The sequence below is a fragment of the Galeopterus variegatus genome, unplaced genomic scaffold (genome assembly GCF_000696425.1).
Source record: "Galeopterus variegatus unplaced genomic scaffold, G_variegatus-3.0.2 Scaffold6327, whole genome shotgun sequence".
Classification (NCBI taxonomy): domain Eukaryota; kingdom Metazoa; phylum Chordata; class Mammalia; order Dermoptera; family Cynocephalidae; genus Galeopterus; species Galeopterus variegatus.
In genome coordinates this window covers 98,756-122,039 of record NW_007732438.1, presented here as the reverse complement: position 1 = coordinate 122,039, position 23,284 = coordinate 98,756, and the positions used below count along the sequence as shown (strand labels likewise).

Here is a 23,284-nt window from a genome sequence, read left to right as displayed (position 1 = left end):
GGATCCGAACCCTCGGCAGGAGCGCCGCCGTGCTCCCAAGCGGCGCACTCTCCAGTGCGCCACCGGGCCGGCCCATTTTGCTAAGTACTTTTAAAAAATAGAGATTGCTTAAAATATGATCATCTATAGCCTCTCATCTGGGAGGGAACATATACACAGAGAGGTACCACCGGGCCGGCCCATTTTGCTAAGTACTTTTAAAAAATAGAGATTGCTTAAAATATGATCATCTATAGCCTCTCATCTGGGAGGGAACATATACACAGAGAGGTAAAATTCTGCCTAAAATTTTCAGGGTAAGAATCCCTGAACCAGGGAATAATCCTATGACAAGGATAGAAACTGATATTTAGATCTGAATTGATAGAATTTAAACAAAAATTTTTAGAAATTTAGATTTCAGAAATTAGATATTATTCTTAAGACGCTAGGCCAAGACATTTTTGAAAAGTGCTACTGGGAAAAACCTTCAATATCTTTTTTTTTTTTTTTTTTTTTAATGGTGGCTGGCCAGTAAGGGGGTCCAAACCCTTGACCTTGAACTTATAACACCGAGCTCTAACAAATGAGATAACTGGCTAGCCTCTTCAATATCACTTTGATAGTATCTGAAAACATGTTGATAGGTTCTTGAGCCTGTTTAATACACAATGCTCTATCTTCTATAGTCTGCCATGACTTTTGAAGGAAGAAACCATTTTTTCAATATGGCTAGTTAACCTAACGAAGGATAGACCTTATAACTTACATATGGTATTTATCTTGGAAATGGAATTGTGTTTTGTCTGAGTCCGTTCCTGACATGACTAAGGAAAAAATATATAATACTCTTTCATTGACATTTACTTTCTCTTGCCTGGCTGATGTGCATCAGGCATTTTAAACCAAAATATATTCTCATCCAGTTTATGGGTTGAATGTGAGTAGAGAGACAACTCAGCTTAGGTATATACTTTCTTCCTGCGTGAGAGTAGATGTATAGGCAGAGCAGAGTTCAAAAACTTAAGTTAGATTTCTATTTGGAAATCCTAAATTATAATTGAAAGCCATGAGCAAGTACCTTTGTAGATAATGTATTACTATTCTGTGCCCTTTATTCCAGGTAGATTATTTGAAGTGTGGTTATTTTAAATATTTAACTGAGTTTTAAGAAAGTGTTTATTTCAATATAATACATATTCATAGGAAGCTGCAAAGATAGTAAAGAGAATGATCCTGTGTGCCATTTATCCACTTTCTCCCAGTGGTTACATCTTACATAACTATAGTATAGTAGAAAAAAACAGGAAATGACATTGGTACATTTGTATGATTTTGTCATTTTGTCACAAGTAGATTCCAGATACATTAACTATTCCATCATCACAAAGATTTCCCCCATGACTTTATAATCACACCACTCCCCCTCTCTCCCACCATCCCTAACCCTTAGCAACCACTAATTTATTCTTCATCTCTATAATTTTGTCATTTCAAGAATGCTATGTAAATGGAATTATACAGTATGTGACTTTGAGATTGACTTTTTCTTTTCCCTCTGCATAATGTGTATGAGTGTGCGTTCCTTTTTATTACCAAGGAGTATTCCATGGTATGGATGAACCAAACACAGTTTAATATCCACCTATTTTAGGGCACTTTGGTTGTTCCCATTTTGGGGCTACAAATAAAGCTGCTGTGATTAACTGCTAAAAAGATAAAGGTTTATGTAAGTTTTATTTTCTTGTGAACAGTTACATATCATTGAAGTTGGCACACCACCTACTGGGAACCAGCCCTTTCCAAAGAAGGCAGTGGATGTTTTCTTTCCTCCAGAAGCACAAAATGACTTTCCTGTTGCAATGCAGGTATGTTAAGCAAAATAAATGAACTTTTTAAATCTCTTCCCTTAAAACAAATTAATCCGAACACTACTCACAGTTGATATAATTTAAATCGTGCTTAAAAGAGTACTCTTTATTCTAAAATAAAGTTTATTAGTGAAACCTTGTAAAATAATACTCAGATTTTCATGTAATATGTAAACTGGGTTACCCTAAGTTGTTCAGAATTGTCTTCTCTTTTATCTTACAGATTTCATTCATATTCTTGTGTTTATGTAAAAGCTTGGGATATCCCGTATTTAATTGTACTGTAAAAATGAGGGAAACCTTAAATACTTGAATTTTTTATATAAGCCTCTTCTCAAAGTTCTAGAATTTCAGCATCTCTAAATGTTTTTATTTCCTATTCGTAGATTGATTATTGTACCAAAGTGTTGATTTTCTTTATACAGATCAGTGAAAAGCATGATGTGGTTTTCTTGATTACTAAGTATGGTTATATCCACCTCTATGATCTTGAGACTGGGACCTGCATCTACATGAATAGAATCAGTGGAGAAACAATCTTTGTTACTGCACCTCATGAAGCCACAGCTGGAATAATTGGAGTAAACAGAAAGGGACAAGTAAGGAAACCTTGAAACTTTAAGTTAAGCAATAAAATAAAACAACACTTTACCATTAACTGTCTTTGAAAAAGTAAATGGTAACTTTGAATATCAGAAAGTGATTCATACATTAAAATATAGGAGAATATGAATACAAAATCCTCTTTAATCCTTGTCTCAGAGAGAGAAACTGTTTGACATGTAGCCATCTATGCATCTTTATTGTCAAAAAAAAAGTGACTCTCCATGGAAAGAAACTACTAGGGTCACATTTGATAGACTATACTTTTTAATGGGGTTTTCTTCCTCTTTTCTCCAAGAGGAATAAATTGTCAAGTACAGGGAAAAGAATTCTCCCTACATTGCTTTTCCTAACTCATTAATTAAGTATCACTAAATGTTTAATGTTAGAAGATATGTTACTGTACCTATTGCGGGGTGCCTAGGAAGGTTATCCAATTAGATAGGGAAAATATTAGTTATCCTGAATTTGTCATGTTTGACAAACCTCTTCACACCACCTAGCAAGTGGTTCTTTTTTGTGTGTTTTCTTATTATTTCAATGTAATTAAAAATATCCTACCAGGAGGCATCTTAATTTTCTGAAAAATGGCTAAAATTTTAAAAAGTTAATAACTGTTATTGGTCTTGACCACCTAGCAAGTGGTTCTTTTTTGTGTGTTTTCTTATTATTTCAATGTAATTAAAAATATTCTACCAGGAGGCATCTTAATTTTCTGAAAAATGGCTAAAATTTTAAAAAGTTAATAACTGTTATTGGTCTTTTCTTTTACTAGTTCTTCTCCCAATTAGTATTTTTCCCAGATAGTAAGCAGTGGAAGTAGATAGGTTTTTTTCTCCTCTTCAATTAATTTTTGAAAAATGGTATGTATATGAAGAGGCAATTCCTCTAGGGAAAGGGAGTCTTTTCTTACCTATATCTATCCCCCACCTCAGCTACAGACCTGGTTAGCTGTTTCTGTTTTTTGCCCCTATAGAGCATATGTAGCCCTCTTCATAACACTCATACTGAATTAAAATTGCTTAACTGTCTCAGTCACTGTTCTTCATTAGGAAAGGGGCTTGTCCTTGTTTAATTGTATTTCTAGCACCAGTCAGTATCTGGCACAAAAGCAATTATAAAAATTCAATAGCTTTCAGTTACTCAGTTGCATATTGTCTCTCTTGGCAAAACCAAGAGTGAATTGGCCTTTTGGTGAACTGGGTTAGTGATAATTTAATAATCATGAGGTTGTAAAACCAGGGATCTTTTTATTTCTGCTGATATACTGATATTTTAAGATAATGCTTAAAGTATCTTGAATAATTCACCATACATTTTTGGTGTTCATAACTCTAATTTTGGGAACTTATTGTTATTCTTCCTTCCCCCTAAATTTTGTGTGCCATCTACTTTGAATAAAATGATGGGTGTTCCTAGTATACCTTAAGCCTCAGGGCTTCTCTCTACTTTTTACATTAAAAAAAGATCCAGTTACAATACTAGGTGAGCATATGCCCTGAAGGGATGACTGTATGGCTTCCTTTGGTTGAAAAAAGCAAAAGCGATCAAAATGACATCATAGCCAGTATTTGGCTTAAATTCCGAACTTGGTAGAACTGAGTACTTTAGAAGATACAGGAACCTTCTCTGTTCCCTGTAGATCTTAAATACTGATTGCTAGAAATCTGCTCAAACAGTCGTTAAGTATGGTAAAGATGAAACTCAGGGTTTGGTGTTTGAGGGAGACTAAGGCAGTGATCAATAGGAAGCTTCAGAAAGTGTAGTTGGAACTGGATTTATTCATCTTCCTTACTCTTCCTAGGAGGTAAGAATTAAATTGAGGGTGGGGGTTGGGAATGTAAGTGACTAAAGAAAATAATTAATTACTTCCTTTAAACAGTATGTTTTAACATGGAGTAGAATGACACATTGCAAACACATGGTGGCCTAAGCTTTGGTAATGTGAGTCTGACCTATAGAAATGAAAGAATCTTGGAGGTTAAAATTCTTCATTTCCCTCAAAAGGGATAATAGAACAGGCAGAGGAGACTGTTACCTATCTATTTGGTTACTGAATTCTCAAATATTTTTTTCAGTTCTTGTTGCTCTAGAGACAGAAATTTCCCATTTTCATTTATTCAACAAATATTAAGCATGTGCTTTGTGTTACACACTGCCTGTTGCTAGTAAATGCAATTAAACAAAGACAAGCCCCTTTCTTCATATGGAATAGTGACTGAGAAACAGTTAGACAAGTAGTTATAATAGTCCAAGAAGTGCCATTAGTGGTAATATAAGTAGTTTACAAGCTAGGATGTATAACCAACTCTGTTGGGGAGAAGGATGCCTGGATAGGGAAGGACTCCTTTTCTCTAGGACAATTAACAGTTCAGCTTTTGGTGCAAGCAGGGCTGCATTCTGTAGTAGTGAGTTTTAAGGAGGATTGAGGGTGAATAACTGTTCTCTAAACAGAAACAATTAGAAATTGCTCATTATTGATGCTGTATTTATTAAGCACCTACTGTATATACCTTGCATTATGTTAGGTACTGGAGGATTCAGTGGTCCCTCCCCTCTTTGAGTATATAACCTGGGCTCTAAGAAAGTAAATGTAATTAAAGAAATACTGAAAAATTCTTATTCAAAAAACATCTTAAAATTAAAAGGCATATACCTTAAACTTCCTCCTGGTGAGCCCAAAATTCATAGCTTCTTCAGTCATTTTTTGTAGGTTGTCAAAATTGCATTCCACAAGAATCTATAAGCCATGTGGAATTGTCATTCAGAGCTCAGTTAAATGGGAGCCTTAATCTTTGATACTTACTATGTTAAGAATGAATGGGGGCTGGCTGGTTCCCATTTGGTTAGAAGAACAGTGTTATAACACCAATCCGAACCTGCCAGCAGCCCCCCCCCTCCAAAAAAAGAATGGATGCTATCTAAAGCAATTAGTTTGGCAATATGAAATAGGAAGTTATTTATATTATAGGATGGCCATATTTTAGGAACCGCAAAATGGCTTAGCACCCCAAGGCACTTGTTCTTAAATCTCTCCAGTCTTCTCTCTCCTGGACTCCCACCTTCCTTCCTATCTTCCTCTTTCTCCAAATTAATTATTTGTTTTTTTATGGCAACAATAAAGTGGCTGTCACAAATTCACAATTTCATTACTATTGTGACTCCAAACATATTTGGTATCATTTATATCCAAATGAACACATTGCAGCTATTCTTTAAATTGCAGGTTCTATCAGTGTGTGTGGAAGAAGAAAACATAATTCCTTATATCACCAATGTCCTACAAAATCCCGATTTGGCTCTGAGAATGGCTGTACGTAACAACTTAGCCGGTGCTGAAGAACTCTTTGCCCGGAAATTTAATGCTCTTTTTGCCCAGGGAAATTACTCAGAGGCAGCAAAGGTGGCTGCTAATGCACCAAAGGTAAACAGTTACGAAAATGAAGTTGCTATAATTGAATTAATGTTAATATTCTCTATTTCTAATACTGCTAGAAGAGAAAACAGCTTTACTTGGATATAATAATGTTTGGTTACTTAGGTATAATACTGTTTGACCTCATAAATGATAGCTACTGATTTTGTTTCCCAAAGTTGGATATTAAACAGATCCTGTCGAATTTATGGTAAGTAGAGCTGTCAGAAATTGGGCTGAATTTATTCCCATCACCTTTGATATTGGTTTATGTTGGGCTGAATTAATACCTTACATTCTTGACCAGTATTAATTATGAATTTTGCACTTAATTTAATGTGAATTTGGGATAATATCTAGCTATAACTATTTTATAATTATACTTTTTCTCTAACACATTGACATTGTAATTAAGTTGGTATATTTCTGATTCTGAATAGTCTCCTAACATTGAACCAGAAGCATGACAGACAATGATTGAATATTTACCATAGATGGAAGTGATTTGAAATTTGCTATTAGGGCCGGCCCGGTGGCGCACTGCGCTAGTGCGCTGCTTGGGAAGCGCGGAGGCGCTCCCGCCGAGGGTTCGGATCCCACATACAGACCGGTTCCCGCTCGCTGGCTGAGCGAGGCGTGGGGGCAACACCGAGGGTTGCGATCCCGTTGCCGGTCCCGGTCCGGTACGGGGGCGACACTGAGGGTTGCGATCTGTTGCCGGACACAGAAAAAGACCAAAAAAAAAAAAAAAATTTTTCTATTAATAGATGGACTTATGACTTTAAGATTGACTAAGAGACCCATAGGGTTATTTGTGTGATGTTTGGATCACCTTTGAGTCGTCTAACATTTCTTCTTTTTAAAGGGAATCCTTCGTACTCCAGACACCATCCGTCGGTTTCAGAGCGTACCAGCCCAGCCAGGTCAAACTTCTCCTCTACTTCAATACTTTGGAATCCTTTTGGACCAGGGCCAGCTGAACAAATATGAATCTTTAGAGCTGTGTAGGCCTGTACTTCAGCAAGGGCGGAAACAGCTTTTGGAGAAGTGGTTAAAAGAAGATAAGGTGCATTAATTCATGTTGACATAATTTTGCTTTGATTGAATTACATAATCATGTTAGCAAGTTAAAATCATTTGAGCTGCGCCAAAATGTCTCTATTCGTTATTTACTTTAGGTTTTTAAAAGGAATCCAGGATTCTTGCTTGGTGGTTAAAAAAACTAACCTGGAAGTGAATTGCTATCCTTTTTGCTTTAGGAAAAGCTTAGTGTGAGATGCTTACTTCAGCATGCAATCGTATTTGTCAGTATATGTGACAGTCATTTGGACATAGGAATATATATACATATATATATATATTTTTTTAAGGCTGGCCAGTACAGGGATCGAACCCTAGACCTTGGAGTTACCAGCACCATGCTCTAACCAGTTTAGCTAACCAGCCAGCCCTGGACATAGGAATATATTCTTATCTGCCACATTCCACACTTGATATGCACAATAGTTTCAGTCATACAGGTATCATCTTCTCTTTTAGAAATACCAAATATTAAAATTCTAGTATTTGCTGTTGGTAAGCATGTTTGGGTGTGCAAGGAAAACATATAAAATGTCGGATCATAGTTGTGTTAAGACAGCAGAGCCATCTAATTAGCAATGAAATACTGTTTCCCAAAGTGATTTCACAGAATGCTAATCGGTGTAATATGGAGAAATATTTAACTTGGTTTCTTGAAATTTATTTAAATGTGAATCTCAAAAGTTTTTTTCTTTTATCTTTTGTTGTTTTTTTCTTATTCTTTTAATGCTAACCAGCTTTCTTTAGGATTTCTCTATGCCTTTTATATTCATTCAGTACTTATTAATTTCTTTTTACACAGGGCGTGTAATCGTACCATGTTTTTTAAAGCACATTATTTCTTATGTGGAATAGTGGCTGAGAAACAGACAAACAACAGAAGTTGTTTATTCGTAAGGCAACAAACAAGTTTAAGCAGTCCGCTAGTGTTATTCCTTTCATACCACCATTAAAAAAGCCTTTCTTCACAAAGTTGTAATATTGAATTGCCATGTCCTGTGTGCCATTGTCAAGAGCTGAGGTAGCACTGTTCAAAGCACTCTGAATAGTGAATAACTTTTAATACTATTTATTATTCCTTTCAGCATTAGTGTATGTTGCCACTATTTTTACACTACAAATTCTGAGTCTTTGTTTCTTGACCCTGCTTCTGGCAATTTTATAGGGTACTTGTATTAGTCCGTTTTTGTTGCTTATACCAAAGTACACTGAACTGGGTGATTTATAAAGAAAATGAAATGTATTGCTTACAGTTTCTGAGGCTGAGAGGTCCAAATCCATCTGGGGGTGGCAGCAGTGACCCAGGGGTCTCCCATTGCAAGATGGTGGAAGCAGAGAGAGCAGAGAGAAACAGACTCTCCTCTTCTTTTAAAGCCCTCAGAAACATGCCCCTGACCACCATTTTTAATCCATTCACCACAGCATGGTCCTGCAATCCAATCACCTCTTCAAGGTTCCACCTTTCAGTTACCATAATAGTATTTCCCACCCTCTTAACAGTCACAGTGGGGGCCAAGTTTCTAATACAAAAAATGTGGGGGACACAATTCAAGCTTCAATGAGTTTTAGGGGGACATAATCCAATCCACTACAGTACTGGAGGATAGTACTTCAGAGTTGGGATGCTTGGACAGGAGTCTCTGCTGAAAAATAGTTACTAGCCACACTAGCAAGTATTTGAGGTCTGTCCTAATTGTTTCAGGTAAGGGAGTATGGGAACAGCCAAGGTAACTGAGTTGAGCTATATAACAGGGTGAAAGCTTTTTTTGTGTATCATTACCTTTGTGAACAGTCAGATGGGATCCATTTGTGGTAAAAGAAACATTAGTCAACTCTTCATTAGTTAGCATGTTCAGTTAAGATGTATAGGGCCGGCCCGGGTGGCGCACTGGATAAAAGCGCCGCTTGGGAAGCGCGGCGGCGCTCCCATAGGAGTATGGGAACAGCCAAGGTAACTGAGTTGAGCTATATAACAGGGTGAAAGCTTTTTTTGTGTATCATTACCTTTGTGAACAGTCAGATGGGATCCATTTGTGGTAAAAGAAACATTAGTCAACTCTTCATTAGTTAGCATGTTCAGTTAAGATGTATAGACTCTGTAGAACTTCTTACTTAACAGCAATGAATATCAGTTATGGCTAGTCTCTGAAGTAACCACTAAAAGTAGAAAGTCGTCTAAAAATAAAAACATAAAAAATTTAAATTAAAAAAAAATAGGAAAATCAATGCTAGTATGTAAAGCAGAAATCTTAGAAAGCTGATTTCCAAATTGGGCAGCTGACTGACTATTTGAATAATAGAAGAGGAGGATATCTGCTTGTATACGACAATAAAATTCTAAAATTTTCTTTTGTTTTACCTTGTGAAATTAGTGTCCTGCCTTACAACCTTAAATCCAAAAGTCAAGGAGGTAACAGAGCTTAGATTCTTTAGACATATAGATTACACCCTAATTTTAATAATAGTCCTGATGGTGAAACTCATCTAGCTCCTTCATTATCAAATTTTCATTTGATAACATTACATTAAATGCTGCATTAGTTTTGAAAAATTGGATCCATGCAGGTCTGATAATCTGAATATTTTTAGTAGTTAGAAGTACAGGATTCTGCTTTAAATAAAGTATTTACATTCCTAACAAGATAGATGATAATGTCAATAAGCATGAAGTCTTGGTGGGCTTTTTATCGTTGTTTTAGTAGGATGCATGGAGAATTCTACTGAGACATTGCTGTGAATATAAGATCAAGAGTTTTTACCAACCACAACCCCTGTATATTTATAATATATTCTGGGAAATTGAGTAATTAAGTACCTATCATACTAGTTATTATTTATAGTGGAAGTAGTACCAACTGCTCTTATAAAACAACTCATGGATCACTAAACAATCTCTTTCCTTTGGACAGCTGGAATGTTCTGAAGAACTGGGTGATCTTGTGAAATCTGTGGACCCTACACTGGCACTTAGTGTGTACCTACGGGCTAATGTCCCAAATAAAGTCATTCAGTGCTTTGCAGAAACAGGTCAAGTCCAGAAGATTGTTTTATATGCTAAAAAAGTGAGTTCAATGAAACAAATTCTCAATATAAATTGATTAAAACATTGAGAGAAATCAGCCTGTACTAACTTCATTACTTTAATAGTGAATTTTCTTAAATTTTGGATTATTTGGAAAAGTATAAAGATTCTATCTTAGGTCTCCTATATAGATTTCACATTTATTAAGAAATGGGAATAATTACTCTTGCATGGCTTATCAGAATTTAAGATAGCAGGGGCATGTTTAACATGTCAAAACAAAATCTTTTAAATGCTCATTCATCAAAAATGGATAAGCCTATTATAAAAATTTATAGTTGTTTGTTCAAATATGTTTAATTGAGCTTCTTAAATTCAAAATGAATTTGCACTTTTACCAGTAATTCTATATTAGCAAGATTTTATTATAGAAAAAGCCTTAAATGCTATGAAAATGAGACTTTACAGTAGGGTTTAATTCTTTGTCCATTTGTAGGTTGGATATACTCCAGACTGGATCTTTTTGCTGAGAAATGTAATGCGTATCAGTCCAGATCAAGGACAGCAGTTTGCACAAATGTTAGTTCAGGATGAAGAGCCTCTTGCTGATATCACACAGGTAATGGCACTAAAATGTGTAGAAGCTGATTGAAATGGAGAGTGGGGGGTATAACTTTAAAGAACTTTGGAGAAGAATAGGTTAAACTTTTCAGTTTGTAGAATTTAGAGATATGTCTCTCCTCTCTACATGGATAAACTGAAGTGTCTTACAAAAAAAAGCAAGTTGCAGAAGAATGTACAGTATGATACCATCTATATGCAGTTTTAAAACATGCAAAGCAAATACTGTCTTAGAGATGTATGTGTATTGAAAATATGAAAAATGTATAGGAATGATAAAACAGGATAGTGGCTGCCACAGGTTGAGGGGAGAGGGAAGAGATACTATGGGAGGTATGAGTCAGAGTTCTTTATGTTTTTGTATGTTTTTAAAAGTTCATAAATTTAAATCTATCAGTTTGACTGTATTCTATTATATAATATCTTGAAGTATTTTGTAGTTATTTTTACCAGAACTAAAAGTAACTTCTCCAGAGGCCAAAAGTGCATTCTTAAAGTGTGAAGTTATGTTGTCTAAATAATATTCTTTAAATCTGGTATTTGGTTTATTATTTATGTATAACAAAAGAGATCATGCTTAATTTCATTTACATATTAACAATATATTAAAACAATTTCTTAAAATTTTTTTTTGTAGATTGTGGACGTCTTTATGGAATACAACCTAATTCAGCAATGTACTGCATTCTTGCTTGATGCTCTGAAGAATAATCGCCCATCTGAAGGTCCTCTACAGACGCGGTTGCTTGAGATGAACCTTATGCATGCACCTCAAGTATGTGTTTTCATGCTTTTAGGCATGTTTCCATCACCATTTTAGTTACTGTGCAGACTTCTCAGATTGTTATTCAAAACTATTGAGATGCCTTTTCTTCAAGAAAATTTAGCTGATGTTCCTTGTACTTTATTTCCTTTGCTAATTCACTGTTGAATCTTAATATGTAATCTGAATATCAAATTACTGATATAAATGGGGTGGTAAAAAAACTAATTCTATTTGTGGCTTTATAGGTTGCAGATGCTATTCTAGGGAATCAGATGTTCACGCATTATGACCGGGCTCATATCGCTCAGCTATGTGAAAAGGCTGGCCTCCTGCAGCGTGCATTAGAACACTTCACTGATTTATATGATATAAAGCGTGCAGTTGTTCACACCCATCTTCTTAACCCTGAGGTATTTCAGTTTCTAACTTAACAGATGGTTTTACTTGTGATTATTTGGTATACTGAAAATGTGTTTGTGGTACTGGATGATAGTAATTTCATACCACCATGAGGTTCAGCTTTATTTCATTTATTGATTCATTTATTTATTTTGTCTTCTAGTGGTTAGTGAATTACTTTGGGTCCTTATCAGTAGAGGACTCCCTAGAATGTCTGAGAGCCATGCTGTCTGCCAATATTCGTCAGAATCTGCAGATCTGTGTTCAAGTGGCTTCTAAGTATCATGAACAACTGTCAACTCAGTCTCTGATTGAACTTTTTGAATCTTTCAAGAGTTTTGAAGGTAATTAAGGGTTTTTGAGTTTTTAAAAATTACTTAAGATACCCAGGAAGAGGTATGCTTGTGATCAAGCTATTAAAAATTCTTTCTGAAAGTTTAATTTTATGGGACATTTTAATATTTTAAGTTTTATTATTCAATAAATATCGTCAAGACCCTTTTACATCAGATCTTAAGTATATGCAGTGAACAAGACCATCTACTTAGATACTTTGTCAGTGAATTAAAGGTAGAATTGTACAATAAAAATATATAGTGGCTTTGTCATAGTTGTATAAGATGAAAATACTACTGATCGTATGTAATATTTCATGCTTATATATCTGACTTTTTTTTTTTTTTTTGGCAGCTGGCCGGTAACAGGGATCATACCCTGGATCTTGGTGTTGTCAACACCACGCTCTAATCAACTGAGCTAACCGGCCAGCCCCATGTCTGACTCTTATATTGGCAAATGATTCTAGCCAAGGATATTTTGTGAGTTGTCACTGTATAGCAGGGTTTCTCAGCTTTGGTATTACAGACATTTGGGGCTGGATAATTCTTTGTTTTAGGGGGGTCATCCTGTGCATGTAAGATATTTAGCAGCATGCCTGGCTAGATCCAGACCCACTAGATGCCAGTAGCATCAGCTCCACCAGTTGTGACAATCAAAAATGTCTACAGACATTGCCAAATGTCATGTGGGAGGAAAATCATCCCTAGTTGAGAACCACTGCTGTACAGAGTACTAAAGTAATCACTTTTCGGTGGCTCTCATGTTCATTAGCTAAATTCTGGTTTCCAGTTACCTTTTCTCCTCTCACTTTGTAGTCATAGTGCTCTAGACAGAAGTAGTAAGAGATTCTACTAGTTTTCTTAATTTTCTCAGTTTTCGTATGCTAACTATGCACTAAATTTACACTGTTCAGTACAGTAGCAACTACCCACAAGTAGTTAAATTCATTAAAATTAAATAAAATTTAAAGCTTAGTTCTTCAGTCACATTAGCCACATTTTAAGAACTCAATAGCCATATGTAGTTAGTGGCTATCATATTGGACAGTACAGATAAAGAACATTTTCATCACTGCAGAAAGTTTTATTGGACAGCACTGCATTAAATTCTTTCTAAACTACTTTTGTTTGTTTCCTATTAATTTATAGCATATGGAAAAACACCTGGTATTAGGGACTTCATTTAAAATTTCTCATGTGGAATATGGTGTAATAATTAGCTTTGGTGTGAAGTAGCCACCCCTATTTCTAAACTACTGGAAAACATTGAGTTGAATATTCTGTTTTGTAGGGATTAAAGTGTAAATCCATTTTACTGAACTAGTTACTGGATTAATTAGTATTCTTATTGAGCTTTTTAAGCAACCAATTTATATTTGGGAGTATTCCGTATAACAGTGTGTTTTAATTGCTTGACTGTTTTTCAATTCTTTCATTCTCAAAAGTGCACCTATGCTTAATTTCAATTATTTGTTTCTTTAAGGTCTCTTTTATTTTCTGGGATCCATTGTTAACTTTAGTCAGGATCCAGATGTGCACTTTAAATATATTCAGGCAGCTTGCAAGACTGGGCAGATCAAAGAAGTAGAGAGAATCTGCAGAGAAAGCAACTGCTATGATCCTGAGCGAGTCAAGAATTTTCTCAAGGTAAGTAGTTTTGAGTGATGTGTTTTCTGGTTGGGTTGAAAGGTCAGCAGTTTCACAGGGGCTCCAGTCTTAGTTCTAGAATATGTTTTTCCCCTAAATGTGAAGTTCTTAGCATTCTCAAATTGTGTGCTGGATTATTCCTTCCAAACTGAATACTCTGTGGTTTCCTTTGAAATAGGGAAGGAAATTGGTAAGTAATACTTAAGAATGACCATCTGTTTAAAAGAAGGAAAAAAATAGCACTATCGCAAAGCAATTTCCTTCCATTTTAATTTTGTAGAGAAAATTTTATGGTTGTATACCCTCAATATCATTTTAGAGTATCATTTAGGCTTTTTTTTTTTTTTTTGGTGGCTGTCCAGTATGGGGATCTTGGGGATCTGAACCCTTGACCTTGGTGTTATAACACCATGCTCTAACTAACTGAGCTAACTAGCCAGCCCATTTAGGCTTCTTTTGAGTATTAAGATCAGCCTGCCCTCAGTGTCATTTTGAGGAGTCTCTGTTGTAGGCAAAGAGGTCTATTGTCAAGGATATAAGTTTACCTCAATCATCAAATTTGCCTGACTCTTAGAAATGAAAAGTTTAAATGTATATTATTCATAAACTAAAGGTAAGATCAAACCAAAAACGCTCATCTTTGTGATACATGAATTCATTTATAGAGAAGTAAGCACTGCCTGTGTTGGAGTGAAGAGTAATGGTTAAAATACTTGAACTTTTTAGAATGGGCAGTTAATTTTGTCTAATGTTTAACTTAGCTTTATTCTCACACCTACCAGTTACTTTGTGAGGAAAATAAAGCTTTGAAGTTGGCAGCTGGCTGTAAAAGATCAGGAAAACTATAGAACACTCAGATTATTGCCCTCTCCCTGCCAAGTATATATAAATACACACATATACATATATATATGTGAAATGATACCAGACAGTTCTGAAGTATTTTTTGTCTTCTGTAAGATTTTTAAATTGAAAGTAAAACCGAAATGTTTATTGTGTAATTCTTTACAAAAAAATAGGTTTTTCCTACCCCCAAATTGTCATCATTTGTAGATAATCTATAGTTGAATTGTCAGATCGTTCTTTTGAAGAATTTACTGCCTGGGCTCTAGATTAGATAGCTAAACCCTTAGGAGTTTTAGTATAATGCAGTCGAAGTGCTGAAATTACCCTACATGTTTTTTGGTGGCTTGCTTGATAGGGGGATCCGAACCCTCTACGTTGATGTTACAAGATGGAACTCTAACCAACTGAGCTAACTGGCTGGCTCTGCCCTACACGTTAGGTTAAAAGATAAACTTTCCAAAAAAGCATAGCTTTATAATGTCTTGGCCATCATGAATATTCTGGGGAAACTTGGCTTTCTGATGTTTTGAACTCCAAATTTTTCTGGTGTCAAAAAAACTTCCAAATGAGAGATATGGTGCTCTATATCTGACTAGTGTACCCGTAACACTGGTTCACTTCCTCTTTTGAGTATCATTAGTTTCCTTTTTAAAAAAATACTACTAGATTCTTTCTTCCAAGATTTCTTTTTGTTTTTAAGCTTTCAGCTTTTATGATTCAGTTGAAATTTTTTTAGCCTTGGATCTTAATAGTTGGATTATATATGTAAAACAGAACTAAATTAACTAATTTAGTTAAGTATCATTTGATTACAGTGTTCTTGAGCTTCAAAAAAAATCATTTGGATTCTAGGATAGTGCTGCCTTAGATTATTTAGCCCATGGGATTAATTAGATGAGGATTCCCTCTGCATGCTTGCGAATTAGGTGCAGGCTTGATAAAGTAGCAGGGTTAGTGTGGGTTATGAGCTTTTCAATCAGAACTGTTTCAAATTCTACTTGGGCATTGTTTGTTCATTCAATGTCTAGGTGTTACTTCAGCCTCAGTTTCTTCAACCATAAACTGTTTATCAAGTACCCTGTGTGCTATAAATATTTAAGTGGTAATCATTATTAATAAGCTGTGTTGGTGGGCCTTGGAAATAAGGTGGAGTCAGCCTACATGTGATTTCTATCAGGCAAGTTTTGTTTGTTTCAATTTTAAGTTGTTCCTGAATCTTTGAAGGAATTTATTTCCAGTCTAAATTAGAGGTGAATCTAGTGTCTTATGTTTAAATAATCTGGGATGGGAGCTCAATACGAAGATGCTACTTTTGTATTCAGCCTCTCACCCCAGTGGTGAGAATGAACATATTAGACTATTTACTCACTTTTCCTTATTGACATGTAGTGCACAGCTACAGTGCCTTTCATCATCACTATTGTCAAACTTAAATTTTAGAGGTACTCTAGCTGCATGTTAATTGACTGGAATTGTATGTAAGCTCTGTGATCGTAAGAAAAATACTTCTCTGAATCTGATCTTGAATATTCAAGTGCTGTTTGCCTAGCCACCAGCAATTCAGAGATTGATAGATCATAAGCACTTTTTTTTTTCCTTTTTTGTCTTTTTTACTGACCGGCAACGGGATCGCAACCCTCGGTGTTGCGCCCGCACCACGCTCAGCCAGTGAGCGGGAACCGGTCTCCACATGGGATCCGAACGCTCGGCGGGAGCGCCGCCACACTCCCAAGCGGCACACTCTCCAGTGCGCCACCGGGCCGGCCCAAGCACTTCTTTAAAGCACTGTGTGAGCAGGATGAATTGGTATCATCAGCAGCATTTGACTTATGCCCTAAATTTGTGGAACTGTAGTTCCCTGTAGAAAGCATGGATGTGTTCTTCAGAGTCATGATCTGCTCCTTGCTACCTTCCGTCTTATTTTCTACCATTCTTTTTCTCCTGGTTTTGCTTCAACTGCACTGCCCTGCTTGCTGTTCCTGGAATTCTCCCAACCCTCTCCTGCCCCAGGGTCTTTGCTTGTGCTCTTGGCTACTTTTCTCTCAGACCTTCTTGAACTGCTTTCTTACCTTCTCCAGGTTACTAATCAAATATCATAAGAGAGGAAGTCCGAGGTCACCCTTTCTAAAATAGAACCTATTCCTACCCTATTCACACCTCCCCCTTATCCTGCTTTATTTTCTTTTATAACACTTACCACTATGAGACATTGTTTCTTCCCACTAGAATGTAATCTTTGAGGGAATGGACTCCACTTACTTTGTTCCCTGCTGTAACTCTAGTGCCTAAGCACAGAGTCTGGTACATAGGTACTCAGTAAGTGTTTGGTAAATGAACAAATTTATGTTGAAGAAAACCTCTGTATGTGTTTATGTAATTTCAATTTTGATCTTAAAATCTTTAACCATTACACTGGAGGTTAATTATTTAGTAAATAATTTAAAATGTTAATATTACTTCTAATAATATTACTTCTATGAAACCATGTGCAAATTTAGGCAATCAAGAAAATACCCTGGGCTGGCCGGTTAGCTTACTTGGGAGAGCGTGATGCCGGTAACCCAAGGACACAGGTTCGGATACCTGAACTGGCCAGCGACCAAAAAAAGAGAGAAAGAAAATATCCTAGTTTTTATGTACTTTTTCAGTCTTAAATTTTCTTGTGGAATACAGTTAGTATTCCACAGAAGTGGAATTCTTGGACACAGAAGTTCAAACACCCATGCATGAGAAATAGAATAACCTTAGATTACTTGCTGCAAGTATGTTTTTGTCCTAAGTGGTAACGTAATATTTTATATGTATATTAAACAGGGTAAAGAAGATTTGTTGCTCCACTAATTTTCTGATGTTTGTTTAGTAGGAAAAACATTACCTACTGAAACTTTTTGCATAGGTAGATACAAATAGATTCTCTGTAGAAATGACTGTAGCACCTATTAGTACAGAGTTTCCATGGTGTTAAGCAATACTTGCTTTAGACTTTCCTTAATGTAAAAAATCTGCAGCTGGACGTCCACTTCAGATTTACAGCCATTTTTATTTTTTAATTTAGGATGGCTCACAGATTTATTTACCTTGGTGTTCTCTGAACATTTCATAGACTAATCTTCGTATTATTTATAATTGGTTCACTTAAATGTCCTAGTCTTAGCAGTCATTTTATTCTAACCCTACAAATAATGTTCTTAGTGGCTGTCATTGGGGAAGGTCCTATCCTGCTTAGATCTACTTCCTTAGCAGACTGTCTTAGAGGAATCATTTATTGAGGAATGTTTCACTGTATATAAATGAATTCCTGATGGAAACTGTTATTTTTTGTGCTGTACCTTATGTCTGTGGAATATAACAGGACATGTATCAGGTAAATTCCCAGTACAGGTCTTCCCTACCTGTCTATAAAATGTTCTATGTCAATCTATAAATAGGACTGTAGTTTGGTATTTGTAATGGTAAAAGCAGTTGGCAATTTATAGATGTCTTTTCTTTAAATGCTTTTTTTTTTTTAACCTTTTTCTTACAGCAACATGTGGTGTATTTAAGTCATGGCCATCACCATCATGTTGCTCGTTGTAGGCTTTATATAATAGAGTGTTAGAGGCTGGTTATATAGATTGGAATTGGGGAGGGTAGAAAATTAATCATTAGTTTGAAATTATTTTTGACTGATTATAGTTATTAAATCAACTCCAAATTCAATTAGAGTGTTAATATGAATGAAAGTCCCAATTGTGATGATTTTATAACATGAGTGCCACTAGTTGCTCACAAATCTTAATTTATTACTTTGTTTTGGTAAAGGGGTATGTGCAGGGAGGAACCTGGTATGTGAATCTATGTGAATCTAGTTATTGCTTTAGTAAAAATTTACTGAAACTGGGATGTGCACAGTCAACTATTGGGACGTTTATTTCTTTAATAGAAGAGCCAAGTTTGTGTGAGCCTCTCCCATATGCATAGGACATAATGTTTTATATAGATTTGATTCCTTGTACGAAGGAGAAAATTAAGTCTTCTTTTTGTTCTTTTTTTCAGGAAGCAAAATTAACAGATCAGTTACCCCTTATCATTGTATGTGATCGATTTGACTTCGTCCATGATTTGGTGCTCTATTTATATAGAAATAATCTTCAAAAGTATATAGAGATATATGTGCAAAAGGTAAATATTTAAAGGTATAATCTTATTGTATATTTATTTCTCATATTCTGGAAATCTTCATCCTTTCAAAACTCTGTGCACAATAAGAGGGGTCTGCTATAGTAGCTTTCAACACTTTACCCCAGCATTATCTTTTTATTATTATTATTATTATTATTAAAATTTTACATGCATGCTAAGTGTGTAAAACGTAGGAATAGAACGGCTGAGGTTGAAAAAGTTGGGTGGCCTAGGGCCATACTTAAGTTGGTAGGCTGTGAGGTATCCATATAGAGCCCCTAAGTTCCAAAACACAGTTTTCAAACCATCTTAAATATTGATATTAGAAACTTTACCTTCTAACTCTAGACATAATAAGATGCTTTGGCTATAATGGGAGCATTTTTATTAGATAGCTTTCCATAGTCATTCTTTGACTTTAGTTTCTTCGGACTTATTTATCATGTAGAGGAATGATTAGATCACTAACCGAGCCAATAAAGGATAATATGATTCCAATACTTATTAGACCATGAAATCTTTTCTTTCTGCTGGACTTCCTGCTAAATTCCTCTATCTAGTTGTAAATTTAGACTCTTAGTTTATTACTAAATTTAAAAACTGAGCTTAAAAGAGAGTAACGGATTCTCTTGTAACTCCTCTTTGCTTTGCTTATTAAAATAATGGCATTCTTTTTTTTTTTTTTCTCACCACAGGTGAATCCTAGTCGACTTCCTGTGGTTATTGGAGGATTACTTGATGTTGACTGCTCGGAAGATGTCATTAAAAACTTGATTCTTGTTGTAAGAGGTCAATTCTCTACTGATGAGCTTGTTGCTGAGGTTGAAAAAAGAAACAGGTGTTGTACATTTATTCATAAATGGAATAAATTAGTAATCTTTCTTAGCATGGTAATGGATAAAAATATAGCTAGTCATTTGCCTCAAAACTACTCAATAACACATGGAGAATAATTCCCTGGAGATACCTAATTTAGAGGTGATAATATAGAAATCTATATAGAAGGAGATACCTAATTTAGAGGTGATAATATAGAAAATCTATTAACTTGATTGATCACTTTTTTTGCATGTTTATTATTACAGCTACGTGGTTTGATTTTCTGTTTTTAATGTAAAGTATGTAGTAAACCTCCTTTTAGTTAGATAGGATACCAGTATATTTAACGATTAATTCTTCACTGATAAATAGTGTGGTGTTTGTTCACGTATAAGAGGGAAAATAGTTCCCTGTGCAACTCTTGGTTAAACTGATATTTAATTTATAGTACCTTAATATGATAATGTGAATTATGAATTTCCAATAGTAGAATACAGTATAAGTGTTTTTAAAACTTACTAGACTATGAAGTCTTTTTTTAGCTGGAACATTTTGAAGAACTAGTGTTTGGGAAGTGCTGATGTAGTAATTGAGGTTGGTGGATTGATATAATAGAGGGAAGTTACTCTAGCTGCATGAAAGATATGAAGAAAACCTGTGGGGTTTAATTTTAACCTGAGTTAATGTAGGTAACCTACTATGGTATTCATAGGATTTGTATCAGAATGTTTCAAATATGGAAAAATTCTATATTTAAGGACAAAAGAGATATATAGTATAATACTGACTTAAAAGTTTGAGCTTAGTTTGAAATGATTTTAAGTTATAACAATTAAATGTTTAGAAAGAGGTTGACTTTAAGTCTAACACCTGAAAAAAATCTTATCACATATTCCAAGCAAATAGCCAGATAGTTTCTGCTAGATAATTGGTCTTCAAATGACAAATTATATTGTGATAAGCTAGAGTCACATCTAAGTCACTAGTCTAGACATACCTTAGCTAATCTTAATTCTTTCAGTTGACATGGCACATCTGCTTTGGTTGCACGTATTTATAGGGTCTTGATTTTTGCCTTTATTAATAAAAAAAATTGTCTTTACCCTAATGGGAATGTTCATAATGACTACGTGAATTTGATAGCCAAAAAATGGAATAATGCTTTTTCTCTGACTGCTTTTAGTATTTAAACCATGAGTAAAAGAGGCATGGTCATCAGGACCATTGAAACATAAGCTATAGCTTAAAAACCATGACCCTTGGTGGAATGATCATATAACACCTAGAACTATTAAACGCAGAGCTTCTAAAGCTGCCAGATTTTATTCCCAGTATATATTTAGGGTACAGCTCCCCCTTTGCTTATAGGTAACATCATATGTTAATTGTGTTGAAACTGAAAGGAACCTCAGATAATCTGGCCTATATCATACCACATCCCCATCTTATTCCTAAACAGCATTTTCTAAAGCCTAGAAGTTTTGTCTAGTATAAAAAAAGGACAATCTGTACATCTATAATTTATCTTATATCCAGATATAAGCAGATAGGTATATCTTATGGCAGATAGGTCTGGGAGAGGGAAAACCAGTCTTATATACCTTCTGAGTAGTCTTGGGCAGCTAACTCACTTAACCATCTCTTAAGTCTTAATTTCCCAATATGTAATACGATTGAGAATTAAAAATAATGTATGTGAAAGCACATAGTAGACCGTAAGATACTTATATAGTTAGTATGTTAAGAATGTGTGATTTGTAATACAATATGTGTTTCTTGTTTCAATTTTTTACTAGATTGAAACTGCTTCTGCCTTGGCTGGAGGCCAGAATTCATGAGGGCTGTGAAGAGCCCGCTACTCACAATGCATTAGCCAAAATCTACATAGACAGTAATAACAACCCAGAGAGATTTCTTCGTGAAAATCCCTATTATGACAGTCGTGTTGTTGGAAAGTATTGTGAGAAGAGAGATCCACATCTGGCCTGTGTTGCTTATGAACGTGGCCAGTGTGATCTGGAACTTATTAATGTGAGTACTGCTAGCTGAATGTGTACAGAGAAGGCTACATTTTTTTGTTAACCTATCATACAATGTCAGACTAGTGAATTTTGAGAGTTTCAGAGCAATTTTAGAGTATATGGAGCATTTTTGGATGATGGGTACTTTTCAAAAACTTTATTTGGAGGTAACTGTGAACTTAAAAATGCCCAAAATTGCAGATCAAGTCTATATACTCTTTTATTCTGATTGACCTATTAATGTTTTAACCCAACTAGCTTTATCAGTTTGTGTACTCATACATGCACCAATCATACATAAATGTATACACATAATTTTTTAGCCATGTGAGACTAGGTTGCATACATCATGGCCTTACACCCCTCCCGAGTGTATTTCCTAAGAATAACGATATTCCCTTTTATAACTACATTGTAGATAACCAGTTTCAGTCAGTTTGATGTTGATAGAATACTTTAAAAAATTTGTTTTGTTCCAATTTTGTCAATTGGCCAGTAATATCCCTTATAGCAGTTTTTTTTCCTCTAGGATAATACATCGCATATAGTTGTCATGTCTCTTTAGTCTCCTTTAATCTGGAACAGTTCATCAGCTTTTTGTCATTTTTATGACACTGATATCTTTATAAAAAATAGGGTTCCCCCCCCATTTGTAACTTTTTTTATTGAGGTGAAATTCACATAATATATAATTAACTGTTTTAAAGTGCACAATTCAGTGGTATCTAATGCATTCACGATATTTTATAATCACTGCTTTTATCTATTCCAAGTTTTCATTGCCTCAAAAAGAAATCCTGTATTAATTAAGTTCCCTGTACCACCTCCCCCCTCCCCCTGACAACCACTAAACTGTGCTATCTCTGTGGATTTGCTTATTCCGTATATTTCATTTAAATGTAAAGTCTCTTTTTTAAAAATATGTTTCTTACTTTCAGTTTCTCTGATAGTTCCTGGAGATTAGATTAGATTAGATATCTTCACCCAGAATACTGCTTAAATGATAGTTTGTCTTTCTCATGCTATTAAATCCAGAGGTACACAGTGTTCATGTTGCCCCTTTGTGATGTCAGATTTTGTCAAGTTGTCCCATTTCTTCCTTGTACAATTATCATTTTTCCCCTTGCAGGTATTAAACAGTCTGTGAGTAGACTTTTAAGACCATGCAAATATCCTCCTGCTCTTCTCCATTAGCTTAGAATCTATTGATTCTTGCTTAAGCTATTAATGTGTTGGCTGCAAAATGAAGATTTTCCCACTCTAGCACTTCCTCCATATTTATGTCAGCACTCATGTATTCATGGACTCACAGATTCCTGTTTTATTCAGTGGGTTTTAATCCATTACTATTATTACTTTTTTGACTGATAGGAATCTCTTCAATCTGGCTCCCATGTCTTTGTGTCATGGGCCCATAATTCTCGGAGCACTTTATTTTATGGCATATGACACACCGGGCTCATTTTGTACCTTCCCAACCCTGGAATCAGCCAATTCTCCAGGGAACCTCGATCCATTTTAGTGGGGAATGGTATTAGAAACCAAGATCTGGGCCGGCCCCATGGCATATTCGGGAGAGTGCGGCGCTGGGAGCGCAGCGGCGCTCCCGCCGCGGGTTTGGATCCTGTATAGGACTTGCTGGTGCGCTCACTGGCTGAGCGCGGCGCAGGCGCGACATAGTCTGATCAGTTTTCTT

At 35.4% G+C, this 23,284-nt stretch overlaps 1 protein-coding gene across 1 annotated transcript in view; it reads left to right on the top strand.

The window, feature by feature from the left end:
- Nucleotides 1–23,284, top strand: part of CLTC (clathrin, heavy chain (Hc)) — a gene marked incomplete at its 5' end in the record, with an annotated part of 46,770 nt that overhangs the window by 10,314 nt on the left and 13,172 nt on the right. The window contains 13 exons of the mRNA XM_008590720.1: nt 1,734–1,847; nt 2,276–2,449; nt 5,680–5,877; nt 6,734–6,934; nt 9,858–10,010; nt 10,467–10,589; nt 11,229–11,366; nt 11,603–11,767; nt 11,920–12,100; nt 13,578–13,741; nt 18,623–18,748; nt 19,444–19,586; nt 21,364–21,598. Of these exons, the coding sequence (XP_008588942.1) occupies nt 1,734–1,847; nt 2,276–2,449; nt 5,680–5,877; nt 6,734–6,934; nt 9,858–10,010; nt 10,467–10,589; nt 11,229–11,366; nt 11,603–11,767; nt 11,920–12,100; nt 13,578–13,741; nt 18,623–18,748; nt 19,444–19,586; nt 21,364–21,598 (2,115 nt within the window). The remainder of the gene's footprint in view (nt 1–1,733; nt 1,848–2,275; nt 2,450–5,679; nt 5,878–6,733; nt 6,935–9,857; nt 10,011–10,466; nt 10,590–11,228; nt 11,367–11,602; nt 11,768–11,919; nt 12,101–13,577; nt 13,742–18,622; nt 18,749–19,443; nt 19,587–21,363; nt 21,599–23,284) is intronic.